The 17,644-nt window shown below is 39.9% G+C and overlaps 1 protein-coding gene across 20 annotated transcripts in view; it reads left to right on the plus strand.

Moving 5' to 3' along the window:
• Positions 1-17,644, plus strand: part of FGGY (FGGY carbohydrate kinase domain containing) — a 444,024-nt gene that overhangs the window by 147,368 nt on the left and 279,012 nt on the right. For all 20 annotated transcript variants that reach the window (XM_017961925.3, XM_017961936.3, XM_017961918.2 and 17 more), the window contains one exon: positions 4,804-4,919. In XM_017961925.3, coding sequence (XP_017817414.2) covers positions 4,804-4,919 — 116 coding nt within the window. The remainder of the gene's footprint in view (positions 1-4,803; positions 4,920-17,644) is intronic.

The following is a 17,644-nucleotide window of genomic DNA, read 5'->3' on the forward strand; positions in this document are numbered from 1 at the left end:
TATTCATTTAATTATAATATCTCCCTCATCTGTTCTTTTCTTTTTTTTCATTCCTTTTCTCTCTCTTTTTTTTTTAAAAAAAAATATGTACTGGAATCTCATGTTAGGCTTCTGAAATCTGTCCTCCAAGCCTCTTATCTCTTCCATCATTATGTCAATCTCTTTGTATCTTTGCTACTTGTAGTAAGATATTTCATTTACTTGGTCTTCCAGAGCATTAATTTGATTTTCGTTAGTGTCAGTGATTAAATTTTAAACTTAAAATCAGTGCTTATGCTTCCAGAAAGTGTTTTTTGCATTCTTCTGATTCCTCATTGTTTTCATCATTGAAATATTCTACCATATTTTTCATCATTTCTACTTCCGTGGGACTTGCCTCTTATAGATGCTTTGTGGGATGTCTCAGGTGAACTAGTCCCATTAAGTTAGTTACTGTTTTTGTTTGGCCTACTCATTGATAAATGCTATTTTGCCTTTCATATAGGTTTTTAGAATCCATTCTGCATTAACAAATCTGAAAGCAGTGAAAGGTACAGCAGTTCCTGCCCTGTCACTTGGGCTGGCAGTCACCCAATCGGCCAACAGCAAGTGGCCACTTCTTTTCTCCTAGAGCACCCTTGGTGGAAGCAGCACTTCTCTCTGGCTCAATCTTAGAAGCAACCCAGACTGCCAGTGTAGCCCTGACTGTGTAAGGCCCCTATGTCTAATTCCAAGTTTACAAACCTTTGGGTAGGGGTGACTAGTAGGTACAGCTTGCCTAAAGGTGAATAGTTATCCAAAGAGGGCAAGTTGCTAAAACACTTCAGGAAATGTCAACACTGGTCTTAATAGAAGACTCAGGGAGGGGTAAGCCCTTTGTTCTGCTACTAGTACCTTGCCTTTACCCACTAACAGTATAAACAAAGTCCTGTATTTTCTCTCTCTCCTGGAGAGTTTTGGAGTACCTGTGGCTTCGGTTGTACTCACTAAACTTGACCGGTTCTGCTGCTTAATAGCACATCCATGTTACCCATCAGTTTGATTTAAAGAGACTCAATGAATTGGACCCTAATGTTGTTTGAATAATCCTGATGAAGGAGAGAGTTGCCAGAGGCATCTGTAGCCATAAAACTTCTGTAGTCATCTTCACTCCAGGCATACTGTCTTATTTTAACTTCTTGTAAAGACCAAGACATCCCTAACTTTCCCTTTATTGGGGAAAAAATCTGCTTGGAAAAACAGTTATGCTATGAAGTGTTGAGTTTTTTAACTATTGCTGTATTATGAACCACAACCAATGCTTGTTAGTTTAATACAGTAATCATTTATTTGATTCATGGACAGCTCATTTAGGCTGTGCTATGCTAGGCAATCCTTCTGGTCTCAGTTGGACTCACTCACTGGGGTCTTGGCTGACTGATCCACATTGATCCAAGACAGTCTGGAGGTATCTGATCCAGATTGAGCTCAACTGGCTATTGCCCTGCTCCATGTTTCTCTTATCCTCCTCATGGGACCAGTGGACTAGCCTAGAATGATCTCATGGCAGTGCCAGAGGTGCAAGAGAACAAGCAGAAACACATAGAATCTCTTGAGGCTTAGACTCACAACTGGCATGCAGTTACTTCTGCTTCCTTATTTTGGCTAAATTCAGTCATGTGACAGAATCAGAAGTCAGAGGTAAGGAATCAGAATCAGAGGTAGGAAAGGAAGCCCTACCTACAGTGTGGGGGACAGGAGGAGGAGGGTGCAGTACTACAAAGTTGCATGGCAAAGAGCGTGGGTATGTGGAGAGATGAAGACTTGGGGCCACGAACTCAGCCTTTATCAGCTGTTGAGAAATATAGTGCAATATTTTAAGCTTACAATGGTACCTCAAGAGAGAGAGCCATGAGTTTATCTTGGAAGTAGCAGAGAAATTTCACAGAGGAGCTGACACTGGAACTGGACCATAAGGACGACTTGGAGTTTACCAAGCAGACAAGGATAGGTGAAAGAAGTAATAATCCATTAAGATGGAAGGAAAAGTCAAAGTAGAGTCACAGTGCTCTACAGATAAGAATGGGGACATCTGGGGATTGAAGAGTTACCCTATGTGATTGGATCATTGGAAACAATCCTTCTATACTGCCTTTTGTTCCCTAATATTACTCTTGCCAGGGAGCTATCATACCTCCCCAAAAGTTGGAATTTCAGATGTCATGCCGGGAGGAGTTAGCGTATCGTATACTCTTCAGAACATGTTACATAGGTGGGCTGCCTTCTCTACTTATTAACAGTGTACGTTGCTTTAAAAAGGTGAATAATTTAGCATGTTTCTACAAGTGTTAGCATTTCTTCAGTATATTTATGCCACTTAGCATAGCTCAATGTGTTCTGCGATCTGTACCACATCTAAAAAATCATTAATGATAAGGGACATTTGTTGGCTTTCAAAAGACATTTAAGCCTCACTCAGTGTTACCACCTCCATGAACCCCTCCTTGATATTTCCTCCCCCTGTCCACCACCAGATTATGTCAGGTTGTTCTGCTAAAGGCTTTCATTTCTCCCTCTACTTCCTTCAGAGTATTTATGGCTATTTGTTAGTATATAATTTTAATTGTGATTATTTGATCAATTTCTGTCTCTCCAATTAAGCTTTCAGCTTCTATGACAGCAAAAAACTAGATATTTTGCATACCACTGGTTTCCTGAATCCTAGCATAGTGCCAGAATCATAGTAACTGAATACTAAACATTTATTCAGTGAGTGAGTGAACGCATGAGTCTATGTGAATGACTGAGTGAGATACATCTAGACTATTGTCCTTATGAGATAGGTTTTGGGTTATCTTTAAAATTGCATGAACTCTCAGGTTTACCATTTACCTACCATGTAATGGACAACCCATTCATTCTTTAATGTTTCCATTCAGTCAGTATTCATTGTGGCTTGTCATAATCCTGAATGTGAATGAGGTATTTGTGATACAGAAAAGAGTAAGGCCGATTCTGTGCTGATGGAGTTGCTTGTTTAGTGGGAGAGACGGTGAAATGAATGGGCAAAGACAGTTACTATGGTAAATTAAGATAAGGATATGTCTGAATTAGAACTTAGAGAAGAAGCATTTCACTCAGTCTGCCCTTCATTGGGTCTTCCTGAGAAAAGACCATCTGAGCTGAGTCATGAAGGCTAACTAAGAGTTAGATGCATAATGGGCATGACTGTTCCAGGAAGAATGAAGCAAAAGAGTTCAGTACACAGGGAAATGGGAAATGAAGGCTCACTATAGCAAACTCCAAATAATTCAGTATTGCAGTATGAGAAGGCAAGGGTGGGGATGGCCAGAACAGAGTGACTGTGGATATGGGCACAGTCATATCACAAAGGGTTCTTTAAGCCCTGCTATGCATTGGACTTTGTCCTGAAGTTAGTGAGTAGCAATTGAAGGATCTTAATCAGAGATTGATATAAAATATTTTATTATATAAAGTTTGCCCTGGGCACAATATGGAGAACAGATTACAAGGCTGTAGGGGAGCAACATAAAGAAGCAGTTACTTACCCAGCATAAGGGCTGTAGTAGAAGACATAATCCATGCTCTGGGAAATCAGAAGAGGAGTGCCTAACCCAGAACGGGAATCTCAGCCTAGGTTTAAGTAAAAGTTTGAATTATCATAGTGAAGAAGCTGGGATGAGTTTTCCCAACAGATGGGGTTAGGGCAAAGACACTTAAGTGCGTAAGAACATGACTTTCTTCAGAGAACTTCAAGTGACCTTTTATTGTTAGACTATAGAATATTAAGGATGAATTAATGAGAAATGAAGCTGGAAAAGAAAGCATCCAGCATTCAAGTCTTCCTCCTACTAAATATTGCTTTAGACTGGAATGATCGTATCATTTATTATCTCCACCAGACACGTCAAACACTTTTTTTTTTAATCATAGAAACTTTTGAACATGTAGCGAGAGTAGTATAATTAACACCCATGAACCCATCACTAGGTCCCAACAACCACCAATGACCAATCCTGCCCTTAGCCACATGCCATTTACTTGTCCTTCTCATATTACTTAAAGCACATTCCAGAGACCATATCATCTTATGCAAACATTTTCAGTATGTATCTCTAAATGATAAGGAGCCTTTTGTTAACATAACCACAACTACCAAGATCATATCTAAAATTTCATAATAATTAAATTTTTATCAAATAGCAAGGTTGTAATTTCTAATTATCTCACAAATGTCTTATAAACATAGATGTAAATACAAATATTCACATGCAGTTTGTTTAATCAGGATCCAAATAAAGGACTGAAAGGACTGAGACTTTTTTTTTTTTTTTGAGACAGAGTCTCACCCTGTTGCCCAGGCTTGAGTGCAGTGGCACGATGTTGGCACACTGCAACCTCTGCCTCCTGGGTCCAAGCGATTCTCCTGCCTCAGCCTCCCAAGTAGCTGGGACTAGAGACACCCACCACCACACCTGACTAATTTTGTATTTTTAGTAGAGACGGGGTTTCACCATGTTGGCAAGGCTGGTCTCCAACTCCTGACCTCAAGTGCTCTGCCTGCCTTGGCCTCCCAGAGTGCTGGGATTACAGGCGTGCACCACCATGCCCAGCCAGGGCTGAGACTTTTGAAAGTGAAGGAAGGTACTATCCATAATTAACAGGTATCCGTGAAGACTTTTTACCTAAGCAGGGATGTGTCATTATCTACATTGGCTTATTCTACTTCTTTAATACCTCTGCAGATATCAGGATGGGTATTTTGCAAAATATAAAGGAAGCCTCACTCATATGATCAGTTCTGTATTTCTTCTGTTTTCTTAGGTCTCTCTGCTCCCTGGTGTGTAAGTGGACATACTCAGCAGAGAGAGGCTGGGACGACAGTTTCTGGAAAATGATTGGTTTGGAAGACTTTGTTGCAGATAATTACAGCAAAATAGGTAAAAGAATAAAACATCTGTAGAGTGATTATGTGCACTGGAGGATCTTGGTGGGTTTGTTGTTATTGTGGTTTGTATGTTTGTTGTTTTTGTATGCATTAAAACACAGGAATGAAGTTTACTTTTTCGAAGACAAATGAGTTAATTATGACGGGTAGGCCATGACTATTAGGCTCTTGCCTTAACATTTATATGAACTGAGTGGAGATACATGCTATGAAAATCTGCATTGAAATATAGAATCAGAAATTGCGCTAGGCGTGGTGCTCACACCAGTAATCCCAGCACTTTGGGAGCTGAGGCAGGCAGATTGCTTGAGCCCAGGAGTTCAGGACCAGTCTGGGCAACATGGCAAAACCTCATCTCTACAAGAAAAATACAAATGTTAGTCTGGCGTGGTAGCACGTGTCAATAGTGTCAGCTACTCCGGAGGCTGAAGTGGGAGGATTGCTTGAGCCTGGGAGGCAGAGGAGGTTGCAGTGAGCTGAGATGGTGCCACTGCACCGTAGCCTGGGCAACAGACAGAGCAGAACTCTGTCTTGAAGGGGGGGAAAAAAGAAGAGAGAGAAAGAGAGAAAGAGAGAGAAATTTGTTGGGCTAGACCGAGGAAGATATTTGTAAGGAGTATCTTGGGAATAGCATACTGAAGGGGCTGTGTATGGACCGCTTCCAGTCAGTATTAGGAAAATAATTTTATAAATTAGGTTCACGGGACAAGGCAAGGCTGTGAACAGGTAAAAAGGCCTTCTATGTGGGTAGTAAAGTACATCTTCTATGCCCCAAGCACATTTCTCTGTGCTTGTATGTACCTTGTTTTATATATTTCTCACAACTACTGACAAAAGCACTGTTGCATGTTTACAGATGAGAATCAGAGAGATTAGTAACCTTGCCTAACCAGGCATGGAATCAATAAATGGTAAGTCAGGATTGAAATTCTCCCACTGGGAGGACCTGGAAGGAACTAATATTTTACTGGAACACAAATTTCAGCTTCAGTTACCTAATGGTTTAAGTGATTTGTAAAATGTATATGCCCTCCAAAAAATTAGTTGTTTTTTGCTGAATATTCCCATGGTATGTTGAAAATAGCTTTATTAGCGTATATATTGATTACCTGTTTATGTATCTTGATTCCTCACTAGACTGTGAGCTCTTTGACATAAGGATTTTCACTTATTTACTTTTGTATTTCCTGTCCTAGCACAGGGCATGGCATATTTTCGTATTTCAGTGACTTTTTGTTTAAAATATTGAGATGGTTTGTACTAGGAGGTTGGCACTCTTTGCTTTAAAAATCTTTAATGATATTTACTGATTTTAACATTATCTTTGGCAGTTGAGTACAACTTCAACTCTGATTTTCTGATTACTGTTATATTTTTCTGCTCCTCTTTCCTGCCTCACACATGACACATGTTTAATTAGTATATTAGCTCTGCTAATGGAGCAGTATCTACAAGAAATATTCATTAGAAGTCCATAATGTTAATCTAGCAGAAAATTTCCAGAGTAACTTTATTAGATTTTTTCCCTGTTAAGTTAATGGATTTTTAATGGATGTCCTAAGGAGACATATCATTAAGCAGAATATTGCTGTACGTGAATTAAAACTTACCCATTTATCAAAATTAATTGTGTGATGTTTCCTTTGATTTTCACTTCTGGGGACCTGAGCTTGTAGTTTCAGTCTGAACCCAAAGTAGAAGATATTTAAGAGGCTGTTTATTCTCAGTTGTGACTTTCAGAAACTCCTCTGGAAGCTACCTCTAGACATTCTTTAGCAATTCTTGGAACTATGAAAAATGAATCTCAAAAGCCTCCCTATGAAGTGTTAAACATTTCCCATGGCCTCATTGCCCGTCAAGATGTGGACAATATAGTGTAAAACCTTTTAGCAGATTTGAGCATTGAGCATCCTGGATTTGAGCATTAATACAATTACCATAATTTGCTCCATGTGGAGCTTTTAGCCAAGTGTTTACCAGGCTTCCTGGGCCCATGCAGTAAATAAATGCTTTCCCCGAAAACTGAACACCTCAGCAACTGATGGTCTTATGGAGGAATTTTTTTTAAATGAATTATTTATGAAGTGTAAGTTAAGGATCAAATGCAACATTTATATGGTGTATTGCAAGGACAGGAGAAAAAATTTACAGGGTTTAAGTAACTACATGCAAGTTTCTAAAGCTAAAATGTTACTACCTAATGCCTTCTTTCAAGGAGGTATTTGGATGGCTTGGTTTGGGAACATTATACAAAGTAAGGAAAAATAGTTTTGTGCATCGAAAGAATATAGTAGAAATTTCTTTACAGTTGAATAGAAATTTCTTTACAGTTGAAACTGTGCAAATTGACTTAATATTCAGAACTGATGGAGAAAAACGAAACACAGTTTTTGGGTAGGGGATTATATAGCCCTACTGATAAAATGATCTGTGTTCAATGAAATCATCCAACAAACTGATATGTGTCAATAAATTTTGACCTTTAGTTCCACATGACTAATTCCCAAGTTACCTATCTAATCCTAAGCATCTATCAAAAGCACACAGGAAGGAAGAGATCAGCAGGGAGAAAGGACCCTTAGGAAGATAAGCAACATCCCACCTGTTCTAATTGATTATCCAGGTGCCATTTCAGCATGCCCCAGTTGCCTTTTTAATTTGTGAGAAAATCTCTTTGTTCTACTATTGGGGTAGCCCACTTTATGAAAATTCATGTGTTCAGCATGGCTGAATTATAGAGTGATTATTTGCATTACTAACAGGGTTTGTCATATGAAGGGATTCAGTGTATTAGCTTATAGATCATTCCTTTATTTGGGACCAGGGAAGCCAGGCAAAGAATAAATGTAAATTCCAAGTCCAAGAAGTTAGTAAGTGAGAGGCAGAAATGAAGGTAAAGGGCAGGAGACAGTTTCTTGAGAGGAGGGAGGCTGCTTTTAAAATGGGTTTCCTCGACCTGGGAAGCACATGGGGTTGGGGGATTTCCCTTTCCTAGACAAGGGAAGCCGTGACAGACTATACCTGGAAAACCGGGACACTGCCACCTAAATACTGGGCTTTTCCAACATTTTTGGCAAATGGCACATCAGTAGATTATATCCTGCTCCTGGCTTGGTGGGTCCCATGCCCATGCAGCCTTGCTGACTGCTAGAGCAGCATTTCGAGATTGAACTGTGAGGTGGGAGCGAGGTCGAGGGAGGGGCATCTGCCATTGCTGAGGCTTAAGTAGGTAAACAGAGTGGCTGCAGAGCTTGAACTGGGTGGAGCCCACCTTAGCTCAACAAGGCCTGCCTGCCTCTGTAGACCCCACCACTGGGGGCAGGGCATAGCTGAATAAAAGGCAGCAGAAACCTCTGCAGTCTTAAATGTCCCTGTCTGACAGCTCTGAAGAGAGCAGTAGTTCTCCCAGCACGGTGTTTGAGCTCTGAGAACTGGACAGACTGCCTCCTCAAGTGGGTCCTTGACCCCCATGTAGCCTAAATGAGAGACACTTCCCAGTAGGGGCTGACAGACACCTCATACAGCCGGGTGCCCCTCTGAGATGCAGCTTCCAGAGGAAGGATCAGGGAGCAGTATTTGCTGTTCTACAGTATTTGCTGTTCTGCAGCCTCCACTGGTGATACCCAAAAAACAGGGTCTGGAGTGGACCTCCAGCAAATTCCAACAGACCTGCAGCTGAGGAACCTGACTGTTAGAAGGAAAACTAACAAACAGAAAGGAATAGCATCAACATCAACAAAAAGGATGTCCACACCAACACCCCATCTGTAGATAACCATCATCAAAGACCAAAGGTAGATAAAACCACAAAGATGGGGATAAAACAGAGCAGAAAAGCTGAAAATTCTAAAAATCAGACTGCCTCTCCCACTCCAAAGGAATGCAGCTCCCCTCCAGCAACGGAACAAAACTGGATAGAGAATGACTTTGACAAGTTGACAGAAGTAGGCTTCAGAAGATCGGTAATAACAAACTTCTCCGAGCTAAAGGAGGATATTTGAACCCATCACAAAGGAGTTAAAACCTTGAAAAAAGATTAGTCAAATGGCTAACTAGAATAAACGTGTAGAGAAGACCTTAAATGACCTGATGGAGCTGAAAACCATGGCATGAGAACTACCTGACACATGAACAAGCTTCAATAGCCAGTTTGATCAAGTGGAAGACAACGTATCAGTGATTGAAGATCAAATTAATGAAATAAAGTGAGAAGAGAAGTTTAGCGAAAAAAGAGTAAAAAGAAACAAACAAAGCCTCCAAGAAATGTGGGACTATGTGAAAAGACCATATCTACGTTTGATTGGTGTACCAGAAAGTGACAGGGAGAATGGAAACAAGCTGGAAAACACTCTACAGGATATTATACAGGAGAACTTTCCCAACCTAGCAAGGCAGGCCAACATTCAAATTCAGAAAATACAGAGAACACCACAAAGATACTGCTCGAGAAGAGCAACCCCAAGACACATAATTGACAGATTCACCAAGGTTGAAATGAGGGAAAAAATGTTAAGGGCAGCCAGAGAGAAAGGTTGGGTTACCCACAAAGGGACGCCCATCAGACTAACAGCAGACCTCTCAGCGGAAAGTCTGCAAGCCAGAAGAGAGTGGGGGCTAATATTCAACATTGTTAAAGAAAAGAATTTTCAACCCAGAATTTCATATTTAGCCAAACTAAGCTTCACAAGTGAAGGAGAAATAAAATCCTTTACAGACAAGCAAATGCTGAGAGATTTTGTCACCACCAGGCCTACCCTACAAGAGCTCCTGAAGGAAACACTAAACATGGAAAGGAACAACTGGTACAAGCCATTGCAAAAACATGCCGAAATGTAAAGACTGTCGATGCTAGGAAGAAACTGCATCAACTAACGAGCAAAATAACCAGCAAATATCATAATGACAGTATCAAATTCACACTTAACAATATTAACCTTAAATGTAAATGGGCTAAATGTGCCAATTAAAAGACACAGACTGGCACATTGGATAAAGAGTCAAGACCCATTAGTGTGCTGTATTCCGGAGACCCATCTCACATGCAGAGACACACATAGGCTCAAAATAAAGGGATGGCGGAAGATCTACCAAGCAAATGGAAAGCAAAAAAAAAGTAGGGGTTTTAGTCCTAGTCTCTGATAAAGCTGACTTTAAAACAACAAAGATCAAAACAGACAAAGAAGGCCATTACATAATGGCAAAGGGATCAATTCATCAGGAAGAACTAACTATCCTAAATATATATGCACCCAATACAGGAGCACCCAAAGAGATTTGGACTCCCACACAATAATAATGGGAGACTTTAACACCCCACTGTCAGTATTAGACAGATCAACGAGACAGAGGCTTAACAAGATGTCCAGGACTTGTATTCAGTTCAGCACCAAGCAGACCTAATAGACGTCTACAGAACTCTTCACCCCAAATCAGCAGGATATACGTTCTTCTCAGCACCACATTGCACTTATTCCAAAATTGGGCACGTAGTTGGAAGTAAAATACTCCTCAGCAAATATAAAAGAACAGAAATCACAACAAACTATCTCTCAGACCACAGTGGAATCAAACTAGCACTCAGGATTAAGAAACTCACTCAAAACTGCCCAAATACATGGAAACTGAACAATCTGCTCCTGAATGACTACTGGGTACATAATGAAATGAAGGCAGAAATAAAGATGTTCTTTGAAACCAATAAGAATAAAGACACAAAGTACAAAAATCTCTGGGACACATTTAAAGCAGTGTGTAGAGGGGAATTTATAGCACTAAATGCCCACAAGGGAAAGCAGGAAAGATCTAAAATTGACACCCTAACATCACAATTAAAAGAATTAGAGAAACAAGAGCAAACACATTCAAAAGCTAGCAGAAGGAAAGAAATAACTAAGATCAGAGCAGAATTAAAGGAGATAGAGACACAAAAAAACCCTTCAAAAAAATCAGTGAATCCAGGGGCTATTTTTTTGAAAAGATCAACAAAATTCATAGACTGCTAGCAAGACTAATAAAGAACAAAAGAGAGAAGAATCAAATAGACACATTAAAAAATGATAAAGGAGATATCACCACTGATCCCACAGAAATACAAACTACCATCAGAGAACACTATAAACACCTCTATGCAAATAAACAAGAAAATCTAGAAGAGATGACTAAATTCCTGGACACATACACCCTCCCAAGACTAAGCCATTCAAGTTGAATCCCTGAATATACCAATAACAGGCTCTGAAATTGAGACAATAATGAATAGGCTACCAACCAAAAACAGTCCAGGACCAGATGGATTCACGGCTGAATTCTACCAGAGGTACAAAGAGGAGCTGGTACCATTCCTTCTGAAACTATTCCAATCGATAGAAAAAGAGGGAATCCTCCCTAACTCATTTTAGGAGGACAACATCATCCTGATACCAAAGCCTGGCAGAAACTCAACAAAAGAGGGAATTTTAGACCAATACTGCCTGATGAACATCAATGTGAAAATCTTCAATAAATTTCTGGCAAACCGAATCCAGCAGCACATCAAAGAGCTTATCCACTACGATCAAGTGGGCTTCATCCCTGGGATGCAAGGCTGGTTCAACATATGCAAATCAATAAACATAATCCATTGCATAAACAGAACCAAAGACAAAAACCACTTGATTATCTCAACAGATGCAGAAAAGGCCTTTGACAAAATTCAATAGCCCTTCATGTTAAAATCTTAATAAACTAGGTATTGATGGAATGTATCTGAAAATAGTAAGAACTATGTATGACAAACCCATAGCCAATATCATACTGAATGGGCAAAATCTGGAAGCATTCCTTTTGAAAACTGGCACAAGACAGGGATCCTCTCTTTCACCACTCGTTTTAAACATAGTGTTGGAAGTTCTGGCCAGGGCAATCAGGCAAGAGAAAGAAATAAAGCGTATTCAGTTAGAAATAGAGGAAGTCATTGTCCCTGTTTGCAGATGATATGATTATATATTTAGAAAACACCATTGTCTCAGACCAAAATCTCCCTAGCTAATAAGCAACTTCGGTGAAGTCTCAGGATACAAAATCAATGTGCAAAAGTCACAAGCATTCCTATACACCAATAACAGACAAACAGAGCCAAATCTTTAGTGAACTCCCATTCACAATTGCTACAAAGAGAATGAAATACCAAAGAATCCAACTTACAAGGGATGTGAAGTACCTCTTTAAGGAGAACTACAAACCACTGCTCAATGAAATAAAAGAGGACACAAACAAATGGAAGAACATTCCATGTTCATGGATAGGAAGAATCAATATTGTGATAATGGCCATACTGCCCAAGGTAATTTATAGATTTGATGCCATCCCTGTCAAGCCACAAATGACTTTCTTCACAGAATTGGACAAAAGTACTTTAAAGTTAATTTAAAAACTACTTTAAAATTAATATGGAACCAAAAGAGCCCACATTGTCAGGACAATCCTAAGCCAAAAGAACAAAGCTGGAGGCATCACGCTACCTGACTTCAAACTATAATACAAGGCCACAGTACCCAAAACAGCATGGTACTTGTACCAAAACAGAGATATAGACCAATGAAACAGAAAAGAGCCCTCAGAAATAATACCACACATCTAAAACCATCTGATCTTTGACAAACCTGACAAAAACAAGAAATGGGGAAAGCATTCTCCATTTCATAAATGGTGCTGGGAAAACTGGCTAGCCATATGTAGAAAGTTGAAACTGGATTCCTTCCTTACACCTTATACAAAAATTAACTTAAATGTTAGACTTAAAACCATAAAAACCCTAGAAGAAAACCTAGGCAATGCCATTCTGGACATAGACATGGGCAAGGACTTCATGTCTAAAACACCAAGAGCAATGGCAACAAAAGCCAATATTGACAAGTAGGATCTCATTAAACTAAAGGGTTTCTGCACAGCAAAAGAAACTATCATCAGAGTGAACAGGCAACCTACAGAATGAGAGAAACATTTTGCAATTTACCCATCTAACAAAGGGCTAATATCCAGAATTTACAAGGAACTTAAAAAAATTTACAAGAAAAAAATCAAACAACCCCATCAAAAAGTGGGCAGAGGATATGAACAGACCCTTCTGAAAAGAAGACATTTATGCAGCCAACAGACACATGAAAAAATGCTCATCATCCCTGGTCATCAGATAAATGCAAATCAAAACCACAATGAGATACCATCTCACAGCAGTTAGAACTGCCATCTTTAAAAAGTCAGGAAACAACAGGTGCTGGAGAGGATGTGAAGCAATAGGAACACTTTTACACTGTTGGTGAGACTGTAAACTAGTTCAACCATTGTGGAAGACAGTGTGGCGATTCCTCGAGGATCTAGAACTAGAAATACCATTTGACCCAGCCATCCCATTGCTGGGTATATACCCAAAGGAATTTAAATCATGCTGCTGTAAAGACACATGCACACGTTATGTTTATTGTGGCACTATTCACGATAGCAAAGACTTGGAACCAACCCAGATGTCCATCATTGATAGACTGGATCAAGAAAATGTGGCACAGATACACCATGGAATACTATGCAGCCATGAAAAAAGGATGAGTTCATGTCCTTTGTAGGGACATGGATGAAACTGGAAACCATCATTCTCAGCAACCTATCGCAAGGACAGAAAACCAAACACCGCATGTTCTCACTCATAGGTGGAAATTGAATAATGAGAACACTTGGACACAGGGCGAGGAACATCACACACTGGTGCCTATCATGGGGTGGGGTGAGCGGGGAGAGAGAGCATTAGGAGATATACCTAATGTAAATGACGAGTTAATGGGTGCAGCACACCAACGTGGCACATGTATACATTTGTAATAAACCTGCACATTGTGCACAGGTACCCTAGAACTTAAAGTATAATTAAAAAAAAATTTTAAGTAAAGAACCTTGGCTGGGCATGGTGGCTCACACCTGTAATCCCAGCACTTTGGGAGGCCAAGGCAGGTTGATCATGAGGTCAGGAGATTGAGACCATCCTGGCTAACACGGTGAAACCCCATCTGTATTAAAAATGCAAAAAATTAGCCAGGTGTGGTGACAGTCACCTGTATTCTGAGTTACTCGGGAGACTGAGGCAGGAGAATGGTGTGAACCTGGGAGGCAGAGCTTGCAGTCAGCCGAGATCACACCACTGAACTCCAGTCTGCTCAACAGAGCAAGACTCTGTCTTAAAAAAAAAAAAAGAGTCTTGACCAATGAACTAATGATAGGTATATGCTGTTGACATAAAAGTGCAAAAATCCTCAATAAAATACTGGCAAACTGAATCCAGCAGCACATCAAAAAGCTTATCCAACACGATCAAGTTGATACGCCACCTGAACAGAGCCACCTGAGGCAAGAGTGCAGTATTGTCTTTGGTCACACTGAATCAAAGTTCAGGGATCTTCTACCTGTTGTTGGAATCTGGCTAGACTTTGGAACCTGCGCAATACTGACTTATCCACCCATTGGCTGGCCAATAAGTTGAGACAAAGAGAAAAGAAGCCACCTATACTTGCCTGAAGCAAGCTGCACTTGATCAGCTTGATTTATGAACTCAGAGTCCACAGGCCCGAGTACAGGGTGGCTCAAGAAGAAAGTATTAGTTCTTTTCTGCTGCTATAACAGAATACTTGAGGTTGTGTGATTTATAATCAGCAGAGTTTAATTCAGCTCAGGGTTCTGGAGGCTGCAGTGTCCAAGGGTGCCAATAACTTCTGGGAATCCGGTAAGGGCCTTCTTGCTGCATCATCCCATGGCAAAGGCTGCAAGAGTGTGAGACTGCACACACAAGAATGAGAGTGGGCAAGAGGGGTCTGGGCTTTCTTTTATCAGAAGTGCCTCCTAAGACAATGGCATTAATACATTCATGAGGGCAGAACCCTCATGGCTTAATCACATCTTAAAAGTCTCACCTCTTAATACTGTCCCAATGGCAATGAAATTTTAACATGACTTTTTGTTTTAATGTGCTGAGCTTTTGTTCATTTTTTTTTAACTTTTAAGTTCAAAGGTATAAGTGCAGTTTTGTTACATAGGTAAACTTGTATAATGGGGGTTTGTTGTACAGATTATTTCATCACCCAGGTATTAAGCCTAGTACCCATTAGTTATTTTTCCTGATCCTCTTCCTCCTCCCACCCTTTGCCCTCCACCCTCCAAAAGAACCCAGTGTGTGTTATTCCATGTGTTCTCATTCTTTAGCTCCCACTTAAAAGTGAGAACATGCGATATTTGGTTTTCTGTTCCTGTGTTAGTTTGCCAAGGATGATGGCCTCCAGCTACATCCATGTCCTTGCAAAGGGCATGATCTTGTTCTTTTTTTATGGCTGCATAATAATCCATGGTGTACATGTACCACATTTTATTTATCCAGTCTATCATTGATGGGCATTTAGGTTGATTCCATGTCTTTGCTATTGTGAATAGTGCTGCAGTGAACATACATGTGCATGTGTCTTTATAATAGAATGATCTATATTCTTTTTTTTTTTAAATTTATTTATTATTATAATACTGTAAGTTGTAGGGTACATGTGCATAACGTGCAGGTTTGTTACATATGTATACTTGTGCCTTGTTGGTGTGCTGCACCCATCAACTCGTCATTTACATCAGGTATAACTCCCAATGCAATCCCTCCCCCCTCCCCCCTCCCCATGATAGGCCCCAGTGTGTGATGTTCCCCTTCCCGAGTCCAAGTGATCTCATTGTTCAGTTCCCACCTATGAGTGAGAACATGCGGTGTTTGGTTTTCTGTTCTTGTGATAGTTTGCTAAGAATGATGGATTCCAGCTGCATCCATGTCCCTACAAAGGACACAAACTCATCCTTTTTTATGGCTGCATAGTATTCCATGGTGTATATGTGCCACATTTTGTTAATCCAATCTGTCACTGATGGACATTTGGGTTGATTCCAAGTCTTTGCTATTGTGAATAGTGCTGCAATAAACATACGTGTGCATGTGTCTTTATAGCAGCATAATTTATAATCCTTTGGGTATATACCCAGTAATGGGATGGCTGGGTCATATGGTACATCTAGTTCTAGATCCTTGAGGAATCGCCATACTGTTTTCCATAATGGTTGAACTAGTTTACAATCCCACCAACAGTGTAAAAGTGTTCCTATTTCTCCACATCATCTCCAGCACCTGTTGTTTCCTGACTTTTTAATGATTGCCATTCTAACTGGTGTGAGATGGTATCTCATTGTGGTTTTGATTTGCATTTCTCTGATGGCCAGTGATGATGAGCATTTTTTCATGTGTCTGTTGGCTGTATGAATGTCTTCTTTTGAGAAATGTCTATTCATATCCTTTGCCCACTTTTTGATGGGGTTGTTTGTTTTTTTCTTGTAAATTTGTTTGAGTTCTTTGTAGATTCTGGATATTAGGCCTTTGTCAGATGAGTAGATTGCAAAAATTTTCTCCCATTCTGTAGGTTGCCTGTTCACTCTGATGGTAGTATCTTTTGCTGTGCAGAAGCTCTTTAGTTTAATGAGATCCCATTTGTCAATTTTGGCTTTTGCTGCCGTTGCTTTTGGTGTTTTAGACATGAAGTCTTTGCCCATGCCTATGTCCTGAATGGTACTACCTAGGTTTTCCTCTAGGATTTTTATGGTATTAGGTCTAACATTTAAGTCTCTAATCCATCTTGAATTAATTTTCGTATAAGGAGTAAGGAAAGGATCCAGTTTCAGCTTTCTCCTTATGGCTAGCCAATTTTCCCAGCACCATTTATTAAATAGGGAATCCTTTCCCCATTTCTTGTTTTTGTCAGGTTTGTCAAAGATCAGATGGCTGTAGATGTGTGGTATTATTTCTGAGGACTCTGTTCTGTTCCATTGGTCTATATCTCTGTTTTGGTACCAGTACCATGCTGTTTTGGTTACTGTAGCCTTGTAGTATAGTTTGAAGTCAGGTAGCGTGATGCCTCCAGCTTTGTTCTTTTGACTTAGGATTGTCTTGGAGATGCGGGCTCTTTTTTGGTTCCATATGAACTTTAAAGCAGTTTTTTCCAATTCTGTGAAGAAACTCATTGGTAGCTTGATGGGGATGGCATTGAATCTATAAATTACCTTGGGCAGTATGGCCATTTTCACGATATTGATTCTTCCTATCCATGAGCATGGTATGTTCTTCCATTTGTTTGTGTCCTCTTTTATTTCACTGAGCAGTGGTTTGTAGTTCTCCTTGAAGAGGTCCTTTACATCCCTTGTAAGTTGGATTCCTAGGTATTTGATTCTCTTTGAAGCAATTGTGAATGGAAGTTCATTCCTGATTTGGCTCTCTGTTTGTCTGTTACTGGTGTATAAGAATGCTTGTGATTTTTGCACATTAATTTTGTATCCTGAGACTTTGCTGAAGTTGCTTATCAGCTTAAGGAGATTTTGGGCTGAGACAATGGGGTTTTCTAAATATACAATCATGTCATCTGCAAACAGGGACAATTTGACTTCTTCTTTTCCTAACTGAATACCCCTGATTTCTTTCTCTTGCCTAATTGCCCTAGCCAGAACTTCCAACACTATGTTGAATAGGAGTGGTGAGAGAGGGCATCCCTGTCTTGTGCCAGTTTTCAAAGGGAATTTTTCCAGTTTTTGCCCATTCAGTATGATATTGGCTGTGGGTTTGTCATAAATAGCTCTTATTATTTTGAGGTACGTTCCATCAATACCAAATTTATTGAGCGT

Source organism: Papio anubis, chromosome 1 (genome assembly GCF_008728515.1).
Source record: "Papio anubis isolate 15944 chromosome 1, Panubis1.0, whole genome shotgun sequence".
In the NCBI taxonomy this organism is placed as follows: domain Eukaryota; kingdom Metazoa; phylum Chordata; class Mammalia; order Primates; family Cercopithecidae; genus Papio; species Papio anubis.